Consider the following 17,872-nt stretch of genomic DNA (forward strand, 5'->3'; position numbering starts at 1 on the left):
ACCATGTCAGGATCATTTCATGCAAGTTTCAGTCAAATGGCACCGGTAGAACTTAAAAAGAAGTTCATAATGTGTTTTCAAGATGGCGGCTGTGGCGGCCATCTTGGATTTCGGATCGAACCGAAAAATAACAACACTTTGTCGGGACCATGTCAGGATCATTTCATGCAAGTTTCAGTCAAATCGCACCGGTAGAACTTAAAAAGAAGTTCATAATGTGTTTTCAAGATGGCGGCTGTGGCGGCCATCTTGGATTTCGGATCGACCCGAAAAATAACAACACTTTGTCGGGACCATGTCAGGATCATTTCATGCAAGTTTCAGCCAAATTGCACCGATAGAACTTGAGAAGAAGTTCAAAATGTGAAAAGTTAACGCACGGCGCACGGCAGACGACGTCAGATGACCTAAAAATGTTAATATACTAGCTTACACTAAACTAATATAGGCATGTTCATTCAAAGTCAGCGCATCATGAAATCCATAATCCGTAACATACGAAGTCTAAATCGCGGAAACAACTATGTATATTCTAAGCATTAATTTGCTTCTCCATCAGAAAGCTAGACTACATGTAGATGTTTAGGAATATATATACATTGTATGCCCGAAACTGTCATGGGTTTTACTGCATGTAATTTCAATTTTTAAATTTTGAAATAGAATAGTTCAGAATATGTTTTGTAAAAGGATAATCATATTATTAAAAATTACCCTATTATATCTTTTAATCTGTATTTAAACAGACCCGTTTGAACAGAAAGAGCTTTTTTTTTTCTTGTGAAAAATTTCATTTGAAATTCACGTAAAGTTCATGTGAATTTCACGCGCATTTTTTTCACGTGAAATTCACGTGAAGAAAACATTCACATGAATTCACGTGAAAAAATTCACGTGAATTTCACGTTAAAGGGCCTTCACGTGAATTTCATGTGAAATACACGTGAAGTTCACGTACGTGAAATTCACGTGAAGAAATATTGCCTGTGTAGGACAGGATGCGTGGTTATAAGATGCTACACATGTTATTACATGGGATTCTGGTACAACCTAATTAGAGAGTCTTGGTGATACGACCCTGTCTTTATAGGAGAGTCCACGTTATAAGACCCTTCTAGGATAGGAGGCATGAGTATTATAATCTTGACTCCTTATTAGACAGCACGGTGTTGTCTTCTAGTATACCATCGCTCCACACATGGCATCACCAGCAGGAGTATGACGGCCATCAGGGACATTGACCCCGTAAACCTAAAAGCATGAGCCCAGGTCCCAGTGCTGTCCTTGATAAGTCCTGTGAAAAAGCGAAAGAAATTGCTCAATATAAACATAGTGTCAACGTTTTAGGGTGAACTACTTGTAATTCGTTTGTCACCAAGCCTCTTGTTCTAATCATGTAGTCCGAACTATTATACCGTAATATCATTAGTTTGTACATGCCCTGCACCGATAGCAAATGCCTATACAAAAAGACGACAGACCGGCTGCCCACATCGCAATACAAACAGTGACAGTTGTGTCCTTCCCATTTGTATTACAAAATATTAATTGTTCCACCGATAAATTTGTCATCTTAATTTGAAGCTAGTATCTCAAACTAAATAAAGGCACCATTTGTTGCAGTTTGCTATAAGACAGAAATACTACAGCCAACGTACATACCTGACGCCCAGGGGTTGATTAGCATGGCAATGGAGGCAGCAAAACAGATAAATCCCCAGGCACTAGGCAGCCTCTTCATACCAACTTTATCTACGATAACTATCATGGCAGTGGCATTAAATCCTCCGGCAAAGCTGCCGTACGATGCCATAAAGAGACACAGCGTCAGTAAGGACCGGAACAATGGCGTGAAGATCACGCCGACAGCACAGACTAGAACACACGTGGTGAAGATGATGTGGCGCTGTTTCTGTGTAGAGAAGATGTCCATTAAAATACCGAATCCTATTCGTCCTATTAAATCTGTAGCTCCAAACACCAGAATTACGATTGCCCCATCCTCGCCAGAAAGACCTATCTCGTCTGCGAATGGCGGGACAATGTTAAATAAACTATGGTAGCTAACCATTGAGAAGAATATCACTGCGAAAAATACAGTAAACACAGGATTTAGGAAAAGTTTCCATTTGATTTCACGGAGAAAACTCCTCTTTGTATCGTTGGCACGAACTTTAGTGTCTGAAGACGCTTCAAAAACCTGATTAAGACTTTGGCAAGATATGGCAGAGGCTATCGCGTTAACGCTGTCTTTTGACAAATGTAGGCCATTTTCAACGTGACTTTTAGGGTGAAGTCTTTCAGGGTCATGGGTATCGTGATAGGTACGTAACATAGCTCCAGTTGTATTGTTTTCAGTACATTCAGATACAACAATAGATTTCATTTCGTTGTTTTCGTCCTTACTTTTGTGTTCTGTCTTGTGTATGAGAGATTCTAGTTCAACGTCTTTATTTGAATCAGAAGTCTGTTTGGCTTGGCTTTTTAGGGGATAGTTAGTGTATGGTCGAAGAAGCATGGCGCACACACAGGTGTTAGCCATAAAGGCAGCGTGTATGAGTAAGGCCCCTTCCAGTCCGTACTGGTTCATTAGGTACCTGATGAGGTAGGGGATGGTCATGGCCCCCAGTCCCCCTCCCGATAGAGAGAGGCCTGTAGCGAATGAGCGATACTTCCTGAAGTAGTTGGCCACCATAACCACACTTGATGAGTAGCACACACTATATCCGATACCTGCGAAAGAAAAGTAAATGAACTGTTCAAACATCAAGATTTTGTCTTACTTCTTTACATTTCCACTGCAGTCCCACTATGTAACCTTACCAAGTGCAGTTTGCAGTCATATAGACTATGCACTTCAATATCTTAATACGGCGTCATTACATTGTGACGACACTATTGTCGTGCTAGCGATCACGGAAAACGGCTGTTCAAATGGCTGTTCCATCCTTGACGATTACGAATGATATATTCATTATAGATGCAAAATCCCTTAATATGTCAACATAAAATTGTAACCAAATGCAAATATAAGCATTGAACGTCTTTCAGTTGGTATTCATAGCCAATATGAATGCCAATTACACGCTTCATGGTATTTGCCTCTGTCCAGTTGGCATTCATAATGACTATGAATGCCAACTGAAAGACGTTCAATGCTAAAGTGACTTGATTACTCACAGATGACGTTATAGAAAGTTACATCAGTTTTGATTGGCTAATTTAAAGTCTCAAGTTAGAGTACGAGTGGGACTGATTAATCTACGTTAATGTTGTAACAGGATATAAATAGCATTGTCTCAGCGAGATCTTAAGAGATTATACTTTTTGATATTTATATCTCTTTATCTAATGCAGTTATAACGCAATCACTTCATATAGTGATGATTTACATCAAATAGGACAGACGTAACATAACTAACACATATCCACTCCGACAACACACTTCTAAATGAATCATTATCTTATGTGATAAGAAACATACAACTGTAAGTCATGGCAGTAATACTCGGAGACACGATCAGAAGAAAATTTGTTAGATTAGAAAGTCAAACCACGAACTTGAGAGGAAAAGAGTACAAGAAATCAAAGACCACCTAAACTAAATTCGTCAAAATACTTGCACATGTATTTTAATGCGTCAAACGAAACCATTACGGATCCTTGTTTCTTTACGAAATCAACATTTTGTATAACAAGTGAAAAACTTCCTAGTTATATCAATAATTCAACGAATAGTCCAGAGATGTAATTAGTGGAATATAATATTTGAAATACACGAATGGAACAAACAAGCACTGGCAGTAAATGTCAAGGAAAAGGCTAAAGTATTAGCACAACATTACAGAAATTACCAGAAGGTATGTTATGCACCAGCTTAAGAAACTGGTTGCACAGCGGTAACAGTGTAAAAATGTAAATTGTTAATGAACTGGAGTTAGCTATGTTCCATCCACACATGTAGGTACAGAGGGAGCTGTCGAAATATACTAATGTTCTGATATATATATACTCTGACATATTTCTTCTGGGGAATTACCATAGCTATGGAAGGAAGCTAATGTTACAACAAAGTTAAAGTGTAAGGAAGGTTCTAACGAAACCGGATGCAAGTAATCATAACCGTGTAACAATGACAAGTGTAGTTGTAACCCAACACAGAAATTGGTTAAAGACAGTATTGAAAGTCATATAAATAGTTATTTATTCAGTAATAAACATTTCGACCAAACACCAAGAAGGTGGACACGGTTACAGTTACTGTGTTAGAAGACTGAACTAGGCTATTGACAAAGTCCGCTGACTATGTGTAATCCACATGGACTTAATAAAGACTTTTGATAAGGTGTATACTATATATACGTACCTCACCGTGGACTTACGAATATAATAACTGAAACCATATGGAACAAGTACTTGTGTTATTTATTGGATAGAGCAATTCTTTAATAATGTACAGCGCTTTCAATTCGCGAGATGCATATTTCGCGTTTTCCTTGATGGAAAATATTCACGTGGTTTTAATTCTGCGGTACACTGAACCCTCTATATGCACTTTTTGCACTTTGGCACAAAGCAGAAGTCAAAAGTATATATATGTAACATATTTCGCTGATGTTTTGAATTCGAAGATTTCAAGAAAACCGCGAGTAAAGCAAAAATGAATCCCCTTCGAAATGTACCCGTTATAAAGTACAAGAAGACAGAAAATAATTGTAAGTGGAACAGCATCGTGCACAAAGAGACTGACAGAGGTCACACATTGTGTGTGGTTTTATATTGGGGCCACGATAACATTACTCAGTTTAACAGCTGTTTAACGGCTGTGGCTATATATATAATGTAAACATTGTCTGTCCTTGTAAGTAGTGAATTGTATATAAATGTGATTCGCAATCCAGAAATAAAATGTCGACTAAAAATTCAGGTTTATCATCATTTCACCAAACCACAACAAAGACTACTTTCTGGTCCAATACCAGACAACAACCGAGAAACCATGGAAATACACCGACAACCATGCAGCTTCCAATACCAGACAACAACCAAGAAATCTTGGAAATATAAGACAACCATGCAGCTTCCAATACCAGACAACAACCGAAAAACCATGGAAATAAACCGACAACCATGCAGCTTCCAATACCAGACAACAACCGAGAAACCATGGAAATACAACGACAACCATGCAGCTTCCAATACCAGACAACAACCGAGAAACCATGGAAATACAACGACAACCATGCAGCTTCCAATACCAGACAACAACCGAGAAACCATGGAAATACAACGAAAACCATGCAGCTTCCAATACCAGACAACAACCGAGAAAACCATGGAAATACAACGACAACCATGCAGCTTCCAATACCAGACAACAACCGAGAAACCATGGAAATACAACGACAACCATGCAGCTTCCAATACCAGACAACAACCGAGAAACCATGGAAAACACAACGACAACCATGCAGCTTCCAATACCAGACAACAACCGAGAAACCATGGAAATACACCGACAACCATGCAGCTTCCAATACCAGACAACAACCGAGAAACCATGGAAATACACCGACAACCATGCAGCTTCCAATACCAGACAACAACAACCGAGAAACCATGGAAATACACCGACAACCATGCAGCTTCCAATACCAGACAACAACCGAGAAACCATGGAAATACAACGACAACCATGCAGCTTCCAATACCAGACAACAACCGAGAAACCATGGAAATACACCGACAACCATGCAGCTTCCAATACCAGACAACAACCGAGAAAACCATGGAAATACACCGACAACCATGCAGCTTCCAATACCAGACAACAACCGAGAAACCATGGAAATACACCGACAACCATGCAGCTTCCAATACCAGACAACAACCGAGAAACCATGGAAATACACCGACAACCATGCAGCTTCCAATACCAGACAACAACCGAGAAAACCATGGAAATACACCGACAACCATGCAGCTTCCAATACCAGACAACAACCGAAGAAACCATGGAAATACACCGACAACCATGCAGCTTCCAATACCAGACAACAACCGAGAAACCATGGAAATACACCGACAACCATGTAGCTTCAAATACCAGACAACAACCGAGAAACCATGGAAATACACCGACAACCATGCAGCTTCCAATACCAGACAACAACCGAGAAACCATGGAAATACCCCGACATCCATGCAGCTTCCAATACCAGATAAAAAACCGAGAAACCATGGAAATACACCGACAACCATGCAGCTTCCAATACCAGACAACAACCGAGAAAAGATGGAAATACACCGACAACCATGCAGCTTCCAATACCAGACAACAACCGAGAAACCATGGAAATACACCGACAACCATGCAGCTTCCAATACCAGACAACAACCGAGAAACCATGGAAATACACCGACAACCATGCAGCTTCCAATACCAGACAACAACCGAGAAACCATGGAAATACACCGACAACCATGCAGCTTCCAATACCAGACAACAACCGAGAAACCATGGAAATACACCGACAACCATGCAGCTTCCAATACCAGACAACAACCGAGAAACCATGGAAATACACCGACAACCATGCAGCTTCCAATACCAGACAACAACCGAGAAACCATGGAAATACACCGACAACCATGCAGCTTCCAATACCAGACAACAACCGAGAAACCATGGAAATACACCGACAACCATGCAGCTTCCAATACCAGACAACAACCGAGAAACCATGGAAATACACCGACAACCATGCAGCTTCCAATACCAGACAACAACCGAGAAACCATGGAAATACACCGACAACCATGCAGCTTCAAATACCAGACAACAACCGAGAAACCATGGAAATACAACGACAACCATGCAGCTTCCAATACCAGACAACAACCGAGAAACCATGGAAATACACCGACAACCATGCAGCTTCCAATACCAGACAACAACCGAGAAACCATGGAAATACAACGACAACCATGCAGCTTCCAATACCAGACAACAACCGAGAAACCATGGAAATACACCGACAACCATGCAGCTTCCAATACCAGACAACAACCGAGAAACCATGGAAATACACCGACAACCATGCAGCTTCCAATACCAGACAACAACCGAGAAACCATGGAAATACACCGACAACCATGCAGCTTCCAATACCAGACAACAACCGAGAAACCATGGAAATACACCGACAACCATGCAGCTTCCAATACCAGACAACAACCGAGAAACCATGGAAATAAACCGAGAAACCATGCAGCTTCCAATACCAGATAAACAACCGAGAAACCATGGAAATACAACGACAACCATGCAGCTTCCAATACCAGACAACAACCGAGAAACCATGGAAATACAACGACAACCATGCAGCTTCCAATACCAGACAACAACCGAGAAACCATGGAAATACACCGACAACCATGCAGCTTCCAATACCAGACAACAACCGAGAAACCATGGAAATACACCGACAACCATGCAGCTTCCAATACCAGACAACAACCGAGAAACCATGGAAATACAACCGACAACCATGCAGCTTCCAATACCAGACCAACAGAAACAACGAGAAACCTTGGAAATAAACCGACAACCATGCAGCTTCCAATACCATACTACAGACAACAACCGAGAAACCATGGAAATACACCGACAACCATGCAGCTTCCAATACCAGACAACAACCGAGAAACCATGGAAATACAACGACAACCATGCAGCTTCCAATACCAGACAACAACCGAGAAACCATGGAAATACACCGACAACCATGCAGCTTCCAATACCAGACAACAACCGAGAAACCATGGAAATACAATGACAACCATGCAGCTTCCAATACCAGACAACAACCGAGAAACCATGGAAATACACCGACAACCATGCAGCTTCCAATACCAGACAACAACCGAGAAACCATGGAAATAAACCGAGAAACCATGGAAATACAACGACAACCATGCAGCTTCCAATACCAGACAACAACCGAGAAACCATGGAAATACAACGACAACCATGCAGCTTCCAATACCAGACAACAACCGAGAAACCATGGAAATACAACGACAACCATGCAGCTTCCAATACCAGACAACAACCGAGAAACCATGGAAATAAACCGAGAAACCATGCAGCTTCCAATACCAGACAACAACCGAGAAACCATGGAAATTTACCGACAACCATGCAGCTTCCAATACACCAGACAACAACCGAGAAACCATGGAAATACACCGACAACCATGCAGCTTCCAATACCAGACAACAACCGAGAAACCATGGAATACAACGACAACCATGCAGCTTCAATACAACAAACCGAGAAACCATGGAAATACACCGACAACCATGCAGCTTCCAATACCAGACAACAACCGAGAAACCATGGAAATACACCGACAACCATGCAGCTTCCAATACCAGACAACAACCGAGAAACCATGGAAATACACACCGACAACCATGCAGCTTCCAATACCAGACAACAACCGAGAAACCATGGAAATACACCGACAACCATGCAGCTTCCAATACCAGACAACAACCGAGAAACCATGGAAATACACCGACAACCATGCAGCTTCCAATACCAACAACCGAGAAACCGACGACAACCATGCAGAATACCAGACAACAACCGAGAAACATGAAATACACGACAACCATGCTTCCAATACCAGACAACAACCGAGAAACCATGGAAATACACCGACAACCATGCAGCTTCCAATACCAGACAACAACCGAGAAACCATGGAAATACACCGACAACCATGCAGCTTCCAATACCAGACAACAACCGAGAAACCATGGAAATACACCGACAACCATGCAGCTTCCAATACCAGACAACAACCGAGAAAACCATGGAAATAAACCGAGACAACCATGCAGCTTCCAATACCAGACAACAACCGAGAAACCATGGAAATACACCGACAACCATGCAGCTTCCAATACCAGACAACAACCGAGAAACCATGGAAATACACCGACAACCATGCAGCTTCCAATACCAGACAACAACCGAGAAACCATGGAAATACACCGACAACCATGCAGCTTCCAATACCAGACAACAACCGAGAAACCATGGAAATACACCGACAACCATGCAGCTTCCAATACCAGACAACAACCGAGAAACCATGGAAACACAATGATAACCATGCAGCTTCCAATACCAGACAACAACCGAGAAACCATGGAAATACACCGACAACCATGCAGCTTCCAATACCAGACAACAACCGAGAAACCATGGAAATACAACGACAACCATGCAGCTTCCAATACCAGACAACAACCGAGAAACCATGGAAATACAACGACAACCATGCAGCTTCCAATACCAGACAACAACCGAGAAACCATGGAAATACACCGACAACCATGCAGCTTCCAATACCAGACAACAACCGAGAAACCATGGAAATACACCGACAACCATGCAGCTTCCAATACCAGACAACAACCGAGAAACCATGGAAATACACCGACAACCATGCAGCTTCCAATACCAGACAACAACCGAGAAACCATGGAAATACACCGACAACCATGCAGCTTCCAATACCAGACAACAACCGAGAAACCATGGAAATACACCGACAACCATGCAGCTTCCAATACCAGACAACAACCGAGAAACCATGGAAATACACCGACAACCATGCAGCTTCCAATACCAGACAACAACCGAGAAACCATGGAAATAAACCGACAACCATGCAGCTTCCAATACCAGACAACAACCGAGAAACCATGGAAATACACCGACAACCATGCAGCTTCCAATACCAGACAACAACCGAGAAAACCATGGAAATACACGACAAACCATGCAGCTTCCAATACCAGACAACAACCGAGAAACCATGGAAATACACCGACAACCATGCAGCTTCCAATACCAGACAACAACCGAGAAACCATGGAAATACAACCGACAACCATGCAGCTTCCAATACCAGACAACAACCGAGAAACCATGGAAATACAACGACAAACCATGCAGCTTCCAATACCAGACAACAACCGAGAAACCATGGAAATACACCGACAACCATGCAGCTTCCAATACCAGACAACAACCGAGAAACCATGGAAATACACCGACAACCATGCAGCTTCCAATACCAGACAACAACCGAGAAACCATGGAAATACAACGACAACCATGCAGCTTCCAATACCAGACAACAACCGAGAAACCATGGAAATACACCGACAACCATGCAGCTTCCAATACCAGACAACAACCGAGAAACCATGGAAATACAACCGACAACCATGCAGCTTCCAAATACCAGACAACAACCGAGAAACCATGGAAATACAACGACAACCATGCAGCTTCAATACCAGACAACAACCGAGAAACCATGGAAATACACCGACAACCATGCAGCTTCCAATACCAGACAACAACCGAGAAACCATGGAAATACAACCGACAACCATGCAGCTTCCAATACCAGACAACAACCGAGAAACCATGGAAATACACGACGACAACAGAAACCATGCAGCTTCCAATACCAGACAACAACCGAGAAACCATGGAAATACAACGACAACCATGCAGCTTCCAATACCAGACAACAACCGAGAAACCATGGAAATACAACCGACAACCATGCAGCTTCCAATACCAGACAACAACCGAGAAAGAAACCATGGAAATACAACCGACAACCATGCAGCTTCCAATACCAGACAACAACCGAGAAACCATGGAAATACACCGACAACCATGCAGCTTCCAATACCAGACAACAACCGAGAAACCATGGAAATACAAAGACAACCATGCAGCTTCCAATACCAGACAACAACCGACAACGAAACCATGCAGCTTCCAATACCAGACAACAACGAGAAACCATGGACGAAAACCATGCAGCTTCCAATACCAGACAACAACCGAGAAACCATGGAAATACACCGACAACCATGCAGCTTCCAATACCAGACAACAACCGAGAAACCATGGAAATACACCGACAACCATGCAGCTTCCAATACCAGACAACAACCGAGAAACCATGGAAATACAACGACAACCATGCAGCTTTCCAATACCAGACAACAACCGAGAAACCATGGAAATACACCGACAACCAATGCAGCTTCCAATACCAGACAACAACCGAGAAACCATGGAAATACACCGACAACCATGCAGCTTCCAATACCAGACAACAACCGAGAAACCAAGGAAATACAACCGACAACCATGCAGCTTCCAAATACCAGACAACAACATGCAGCTTCCAATACCAGACAAACCACCATGGAAATTTACCGACACCATGCAGCTTCCAATACCAGACAACAACCGAGAAACCATGGAAACACAATGACAACCATGCAGCTTCCAGTACCAGACAACAACCGAGAAACCACGGAAATACACGACAACCATGCAGCTTCCAATACCAGACAACAACCGAGAAACCATGGAAATACAACGACAACCATGCAGCTTCCAATACCAGACAACAACCGAGAAACCATGGAAATAAACCGACAACCATGCAGCTTCCAATACCAGACAACAACCGAGAAACCATGGAAATACAACGACAACCATGCAGCTTCCAATACCAGACAACAACCGAGAAACCATGGAAATACAACGACAACCATGAAGCTTCCAATACCAGACAACAACCGTGAAACCATCGAAATACACCGACAACCATGCAGCTTCCAATACCAGACAACAACCGAGAAACCATGGAAATTACAACCGACAACCATGCAGCTTCCAATACCAGACAACAACCGAGAAACCATGGAAATACAACGACAACCATGCAGCTTCCAATACCAGACAACAACCGAGAAACCATGGAAATAAACCGACAACCATGCAGCTTCCAATACCAGACAACAACCGAGAAACCATGGAAATACAACCAACCATGCAGCTTCCAATACCAGACAACAACCGAGAAACCTTGGAAATACAACGACAACCATGCAGCTTCCAATACCAGACAACAACCGAGAAACCATGGAAATAAACCGAGAAACCATGCAGCTTCCAATAGCAGACAACAACCGAGAAACCATGGAAATACACCGACATCCATGCAGCTTCCAATACCAGACAACAACCGAGAAACCATGGAAATACAACGACAACCATGCAGCTTCCAATACCAGACAACAACCGAGAAACCATGGAAATACACCGACAACCATGCAGCTTCCAATACCAGACAACAACCGAGAAACCATGGAAATACACCGAAAACCATGCAGCTTCCAATACCAGACAACAACCGAGAAACCATGGAAATACACCGACAATCCATGCAGCTTCCAATACCAGACAACAACCGAGAAACCATGGAAATACAACGACAACCATGCAGCTTCCAATACCAGACAACAACGGAGAAACCATGGAAATACAACGACAACAATGCAGCTTCCATACCAGACAATAACCGAGAAAAGATGGAAATACACCGACAACCATGCAGCGTCCAATACCAGACAACAACCGAGAAACCATGGAAATACACCGACAACCATGCAGCTTCCAATACCAGACAACAACCGAGAAACCATGGAAATTTACCGACAACCATGCAGCTTCCAATACCAGACAACAACCGAGAAACCATGGAAACACAATGACAACCATGCAGCTTCCAGTACCAGACAACAACCGAGAAACCACGGAAATACACCGACAACAATGCAGCTTCCAATACCAGACAACAACCGAGAAACCATGGAAATAAACCGACAACCATGCAGCTTCAAATACCAGACAACAACCGAGAAACCATGGAAATATAACGACAACCATGCAGCTTAAAATACCAGACAACAACCGAGAAACCATGGAAATACAACAACCATGAAGCTTCCAATACCAGACAACAACCGTGAAACCATCGAAATACAACGACAACCATACAGCTTCCAATACCAGCCAACAACCGTGAAACCATGGAAATACAACGACAACCATGCAGCTTCAAATACCAGACAACAACCGAGAAACCATGGAAATACACCGACATCCATGCAGCTTCAAATACCAGACAACAACCGAGAAACCATGGAAATACAACAACCATGGAGCTTCCAATACCAGACAACAACCGAGAAACCATGGAAATACAACGACAACCATACAGCTTCTAATACCAGACAACAACCGAGAAACCATGGAAATACAACGACAACCATGCAGCTTCAAATACCAGACAACAACCGAGAAACCATGGAAATACAACAACCATGCAGCTTCCAATACCAGACAACAACCGAGAAACCATGGAAATACAACAACCATGCAGCTTTAATTACCAGACAACAACCGAGAAACCATGGAAACACAATGACAACCATGCAGCTTCAAAACAAAATATATGATATTGTAATATAATATAGTAATGATCGGAAGTTTAGAAATTGTACAATAGTGTATCAATGTCTTAGGATCTGTCGGGACCACATTGACAAGAACTGTATTGTATCTGATTACAATGGCCCTGTAGGATATGTCTAGTAAATGGTCAAGTTTTGAGTAACTTTAATTACACTTATAACATTAATGTATACATATTATTCCACATCAATCACACAACCAACATATACGGCCTATATAAACCACAACTGTACTGTGAATGGAGTCACTCCGTAAGAACTCATTAAATGTATTCAACCTTCAAATCTACGTTTGAGTTCTAAAAACCATCACACAGAAGCTACGACAATAGTATAAAATACAGATTTCCACATTACATTTTTAAATTAGAAGCAATGCAAGTCTGGTCGAAAAAATGGTGACAGAAATCCATCCAAAGAAGTGACAAGTCCTGTCAATGAAGTCTAGATGAAAATACTTCATGTATGGGGATAATGGCCAGGAAATAAAATTTGGAAATGTTAGCGACGAAAATGACATAGGAGTCACGTGCTGTTGACGAGAGCATTGAAACTTCTATTGAATCAGTTGTAAACAAAGCTAACAGCACTGTTGGACTTACCTACTCAGATTAACATGATTATGCTTTAACTACCTCTTTCAAAACTTTCGTTTCGCCACACTTAGAAATGGGGAACCAGTGTAAAATAATGGATATTGGTCTCTTGGAGAATGTGCAAAGGAGAGTTACGAAAGTCATTGAACATATTGGAAGACTATTAAACTACCAACCCGGAAGCATCGACAGACAAGAGGAGATGTAATATAAACACGAAATATAAAGATAATAGAGTAACAAGGGGGATACTCCAACTACAAGCTATAAGACCGATTTTCCGAAAATGTTAAGTTATGATTGGAACACTTCCCACAACACGTCATTAACGCGGATAGGGTACAATTCAAAAACAGGTTAAATGCACATTTTGAAAATATGATAACTTAGTTTTGATGGATGCTTTCATTAATTGTTAAAATATTCCTTTAGTTATTAAATGTGATTTAAGTCGTGACATCGGAAAACGGCAACAGCTTTGTATTACAATGTGTATTGATTTTGATATTATAATTTGAACATAATACCTACCGGTAAAGATGCCATATGTAACGAAGAGGACGGCGACAGTTGGCGCTAGTGATGAGAGTATCAGTCCTACACTTGTCAGAACCCCGCCAATAAATATCACCACTCTGTGTGTAAATCTAGTGCTTAGTGCATTGCATACGGGAGCTGGAACAGAAGTCATATGGTATGTTAAATATTCAAAATACCAATGGATTTGGATTTATCCAAGGATTCCTTTATTTAGTCCTTTAAAAATTATGCTCGGTATATTAAAATGTGTTTTAAGTAGCCTTAGAAATTTATTACGAACAGTGACTATAATATAATTCGTCTTATGTAACATTAAAATGAAATTCAAATTGCATGCAATTGCTCTATAAGAATGTGCTAAGCGATAGAGTTAAAGCATTATACGCTGATCAAACTTCGCTAGCTAAGGGTATTCAGTCCGATGCTCTGCCTGCAACGGGCTGAATACCCTTGACTAGCTAGCTGATCATCATGTTCTCGATTTTAAAGCGGATCTGCATGAGTGACAAACAATATATATATATAGCCTAGGAGCGTTTATGGTAAGTTCCATCTCAAATTATTCAAAGAATTTGATTAATTTGATATTACATAGATTTGAGTGTGAGATTATATCGATAAAATATATCAGATATCAGATGCAACATTTCCGTCAATCGAGACAATCACGTGATTATGATTACTAGTGACGTGATATGTGTGTATTACGATATTTACAGCACGATCGCATTTCATCGTAGAACAGACAGGTTACATAAGACACTGTAAATTACACTATACCAACCACAGGACAGGTAGAAAAAGCCGGCCAGAGACTGAACACTCGATAGAGCTTGGTTCGACACCTGATATTTCTTAGACATTTCCACATAGAGCACACCAAAAGATTTCAGTCCCCCTATGATAAAAATGCTGAGTCCGAAACAACCTGAAAATAAAATAATTAAAACAAATCATCCACTTATCCTTTTTTTGTGATCCACCGCTTCTAAGACAGGCAGGACTATCTCGTGTATATACTGGCTTACGCGAACTGATGACATAACAAACGAAACCTCTCAAAAAACAACGCTGAATAAAATCACAGCACAGTTGTGCCACAATTACATCCAATTAGGTGACATGATTTAAGGGTTTAACGTGCCTTCACGATATCATCGTTTACGGATTAGAGATATTACTAGTACGATGTACTCTGACTCACCTAGAAGTACAACCCAGGACCACCCTCTGTCCACTGGGTTACCATACAACGACTCGTCCGCTTTGTCCTCGTCTTTTATTCTCGTCTTATCTTCGACATCGCCGATTTGTGTTTCCCCGTCGTTGTTTCCTATAGTCCTTTCATCTGTCTCCTTTTTGTGTACCATTTCATCGTCACTCCGACCATCTAGTCCTTGTGTCTCCTCGAGCTCTTTGTGCTCCATCACATCCCCACGTGCACGCTGACCATCTGGGTCGTGTGTCCTCACTCCCGAGTGCCCGCCATCACTGCTCGCTAGGTCGCCCATCTCACACTCCCAACGTCAAAATCAGCTGTGCAGTCTAAAAATACTATTGATGTACATAAACACACACACATAAATGTATAACCTAGCTAGTTGCAGTCAACTTTAAAAAGATAAAGTCTAAAATAATATATAACATCCTGTTCATTCACGGTCATATGGTCACTCATTGGAAATAGGAGATTGAAGATTAATGCATACTATAGATCTTTTTTCATCTTCCTGAATCCTTAACTTGTAATATTTAATTATTCATGCATGGCTTCAGATTGAAATCAAATAGGTTAAAATTAAAATCAACACATGTAAATAACTGTGAAGAACGAGTTTAAAGGCCCACTACCTTTCCGTAGCAAAACAAAGAGGTTTCTTAAAAGCATTGTTAACATCAGATAAGTGACGACACCAAACTTATGCAAGATTTTCTTTGTAATATATCATAACAGTAGTGTTAACGCTGGTTTGTCGTCTGGCGCAGTGATAGTCAACTACCACGCGGTATTTAGGACGACAGCGGTTTTTTTTCTTCTTTTCCTTTTTTTTAATTTATTTTAATTAAATTGCTCAGAAGGTGATGATACGCGTAGTAATAACGGTAAATTAATAACTTTTGCGACAATAAAAAATTATCTATCTCATTGTAAAATGATTTTACATACCAAATTTAAAAATTAAAATCAGTTTCGAAAAGGCAGTGGGTCTTTAACAAATTTAGTTCATGCTTTCTGATCATGTTCAACGACACGGAACAATTTTGTAGAAAGTTGTAATGTACGTATGTACATCAAATTTTGTTAATAATGTTAGAAGACACGATCTACGGCGGTTATGCAAGAAAGTGCCCATCTATTCTGTGAACAGACAGTACGCTTTTCTCGCTATACATGCATGCTACCATATTTCTATGTAAGTATTCTAGACTGATGATAATGTAGCTAAAACGCTGGTCAATCACTTAAAGATACAGGTACAGGTACACAATGTACTTGACAGGGGTCCATTAAATTAAGACCAGTGTACCTGGATATTCGGTAGTTTATGTTAGACAATTATTACATCATATACTTCTATAGTTTAAAGTGCGTCCTTTTATTTCTAAATTATGTCTTCTACATGAAAAATAAAATAAAATAAACAAGTAGAGCTTTGCTCTTCAGCGGCGTACATTGTAGCTAGGTTTGGAAAGACCTGTATGCTTGGGGTGCAGGGGGGCGGTAGCCCCTGTTCAGGGTCCACGGGCGAAGCCCCGGTAGGGGGTATGGGGGCAAAGCCCCCCCCCCCCCCCCCCCCCCCCCCCCCCCCCCCCCCCAGAAGCTGACAGGATATTGTTACAATGTAGTAATTATTTTACCTCTATGGTAACTATTAACGTATAATTTATACGAATGGTTAAATGGAGTTCTCGGTATTTAAGTGATAACCATGGAAACATAAAACATAAAATTAGAACAGTGGTGATTTTATATACGTATAATCGTATTATACTAGACTCCACTGATGACTGGTGCTCGAACCAAAACACACGGATTTTGGCTATAAAATTAAAATAGTAAGCAATGGTTGAATTTTGTGTTATTAATCTAAGAACAAACGTGTGGCAAATATTTTCAGCAATCTTGAAGGAACCAGTTCTGGAATACATGTACCTTATCCTCGATACTCCAGGGGTTCCGATTACTTACAATCTCTACACCCCTGGACTATCTCATAGTGAAATTGAAGGCAGCTCAGCGGAAAACATTTGACCAATCACAGGCTAGCAAAGATTTTCTTTGAAGACTACAGATAGAGCGACG

General features: G+C 41.2%; 1 protein-coding gene across 3 annotated transcripts in view; it reads right to left on the reverse strand.

The window, feature by feature from the left end:
• LOC138308336 (monocarboxylate transporter 12-like) overlaps positions 1-17,872 on the reverse strand; it is an 18,912-nt gene continuing 1,040 nt past the window's right edge. Inside the window, exons 2-6 of one of the 3 annotated variants that reach the window (XM_069249328.1) lie at positions 15,773-16,113; positions 15,353-15,496; positions 14,560-14,703; positions 1,663-2,733; positions 1-1,294 (exon numbers count right to left, since the gene is read on the reverse strand). In XM_069249328.1, the coding sequence (XP_069105429.1) occupies positions 1,155-1,294; positions 1,663-2,733; positions 14,560-14,703; positions 15,353-15,496; positions 15,773-16,079 (1,806 nt within the window). In that variant the 5' untranslated portion in view covers positions 16,080-16,113 and the 3' untranslated portion in view covers positions 1-1,154. Of the gene's footprint in view, positions 1,295-1,662; positions 2,734-14,559; positions 14,704-15,352; positions 15,497-15,772; positions 17,341-17,872 lie in introns of those variants that run through there. The other 2 variants (XM_069249330.1, XM_069249329.1) reach the window with 2 other exon arrangements.

Source organism: Argopecten irradians, chromosome 14 (assembly GCF_041381155.1).
Source record: "Argopecten irradians isolate NY chromosome 14, Ai_NY, whole genome shotgun sequence".
NCBI classification, from domain to species: domain Eukaryota; kingdom Metazoa; phylum Mollusca; class Bivalvia; order Pectinida; family Pectinidae; genus Argopecten; species Argopecten irradians.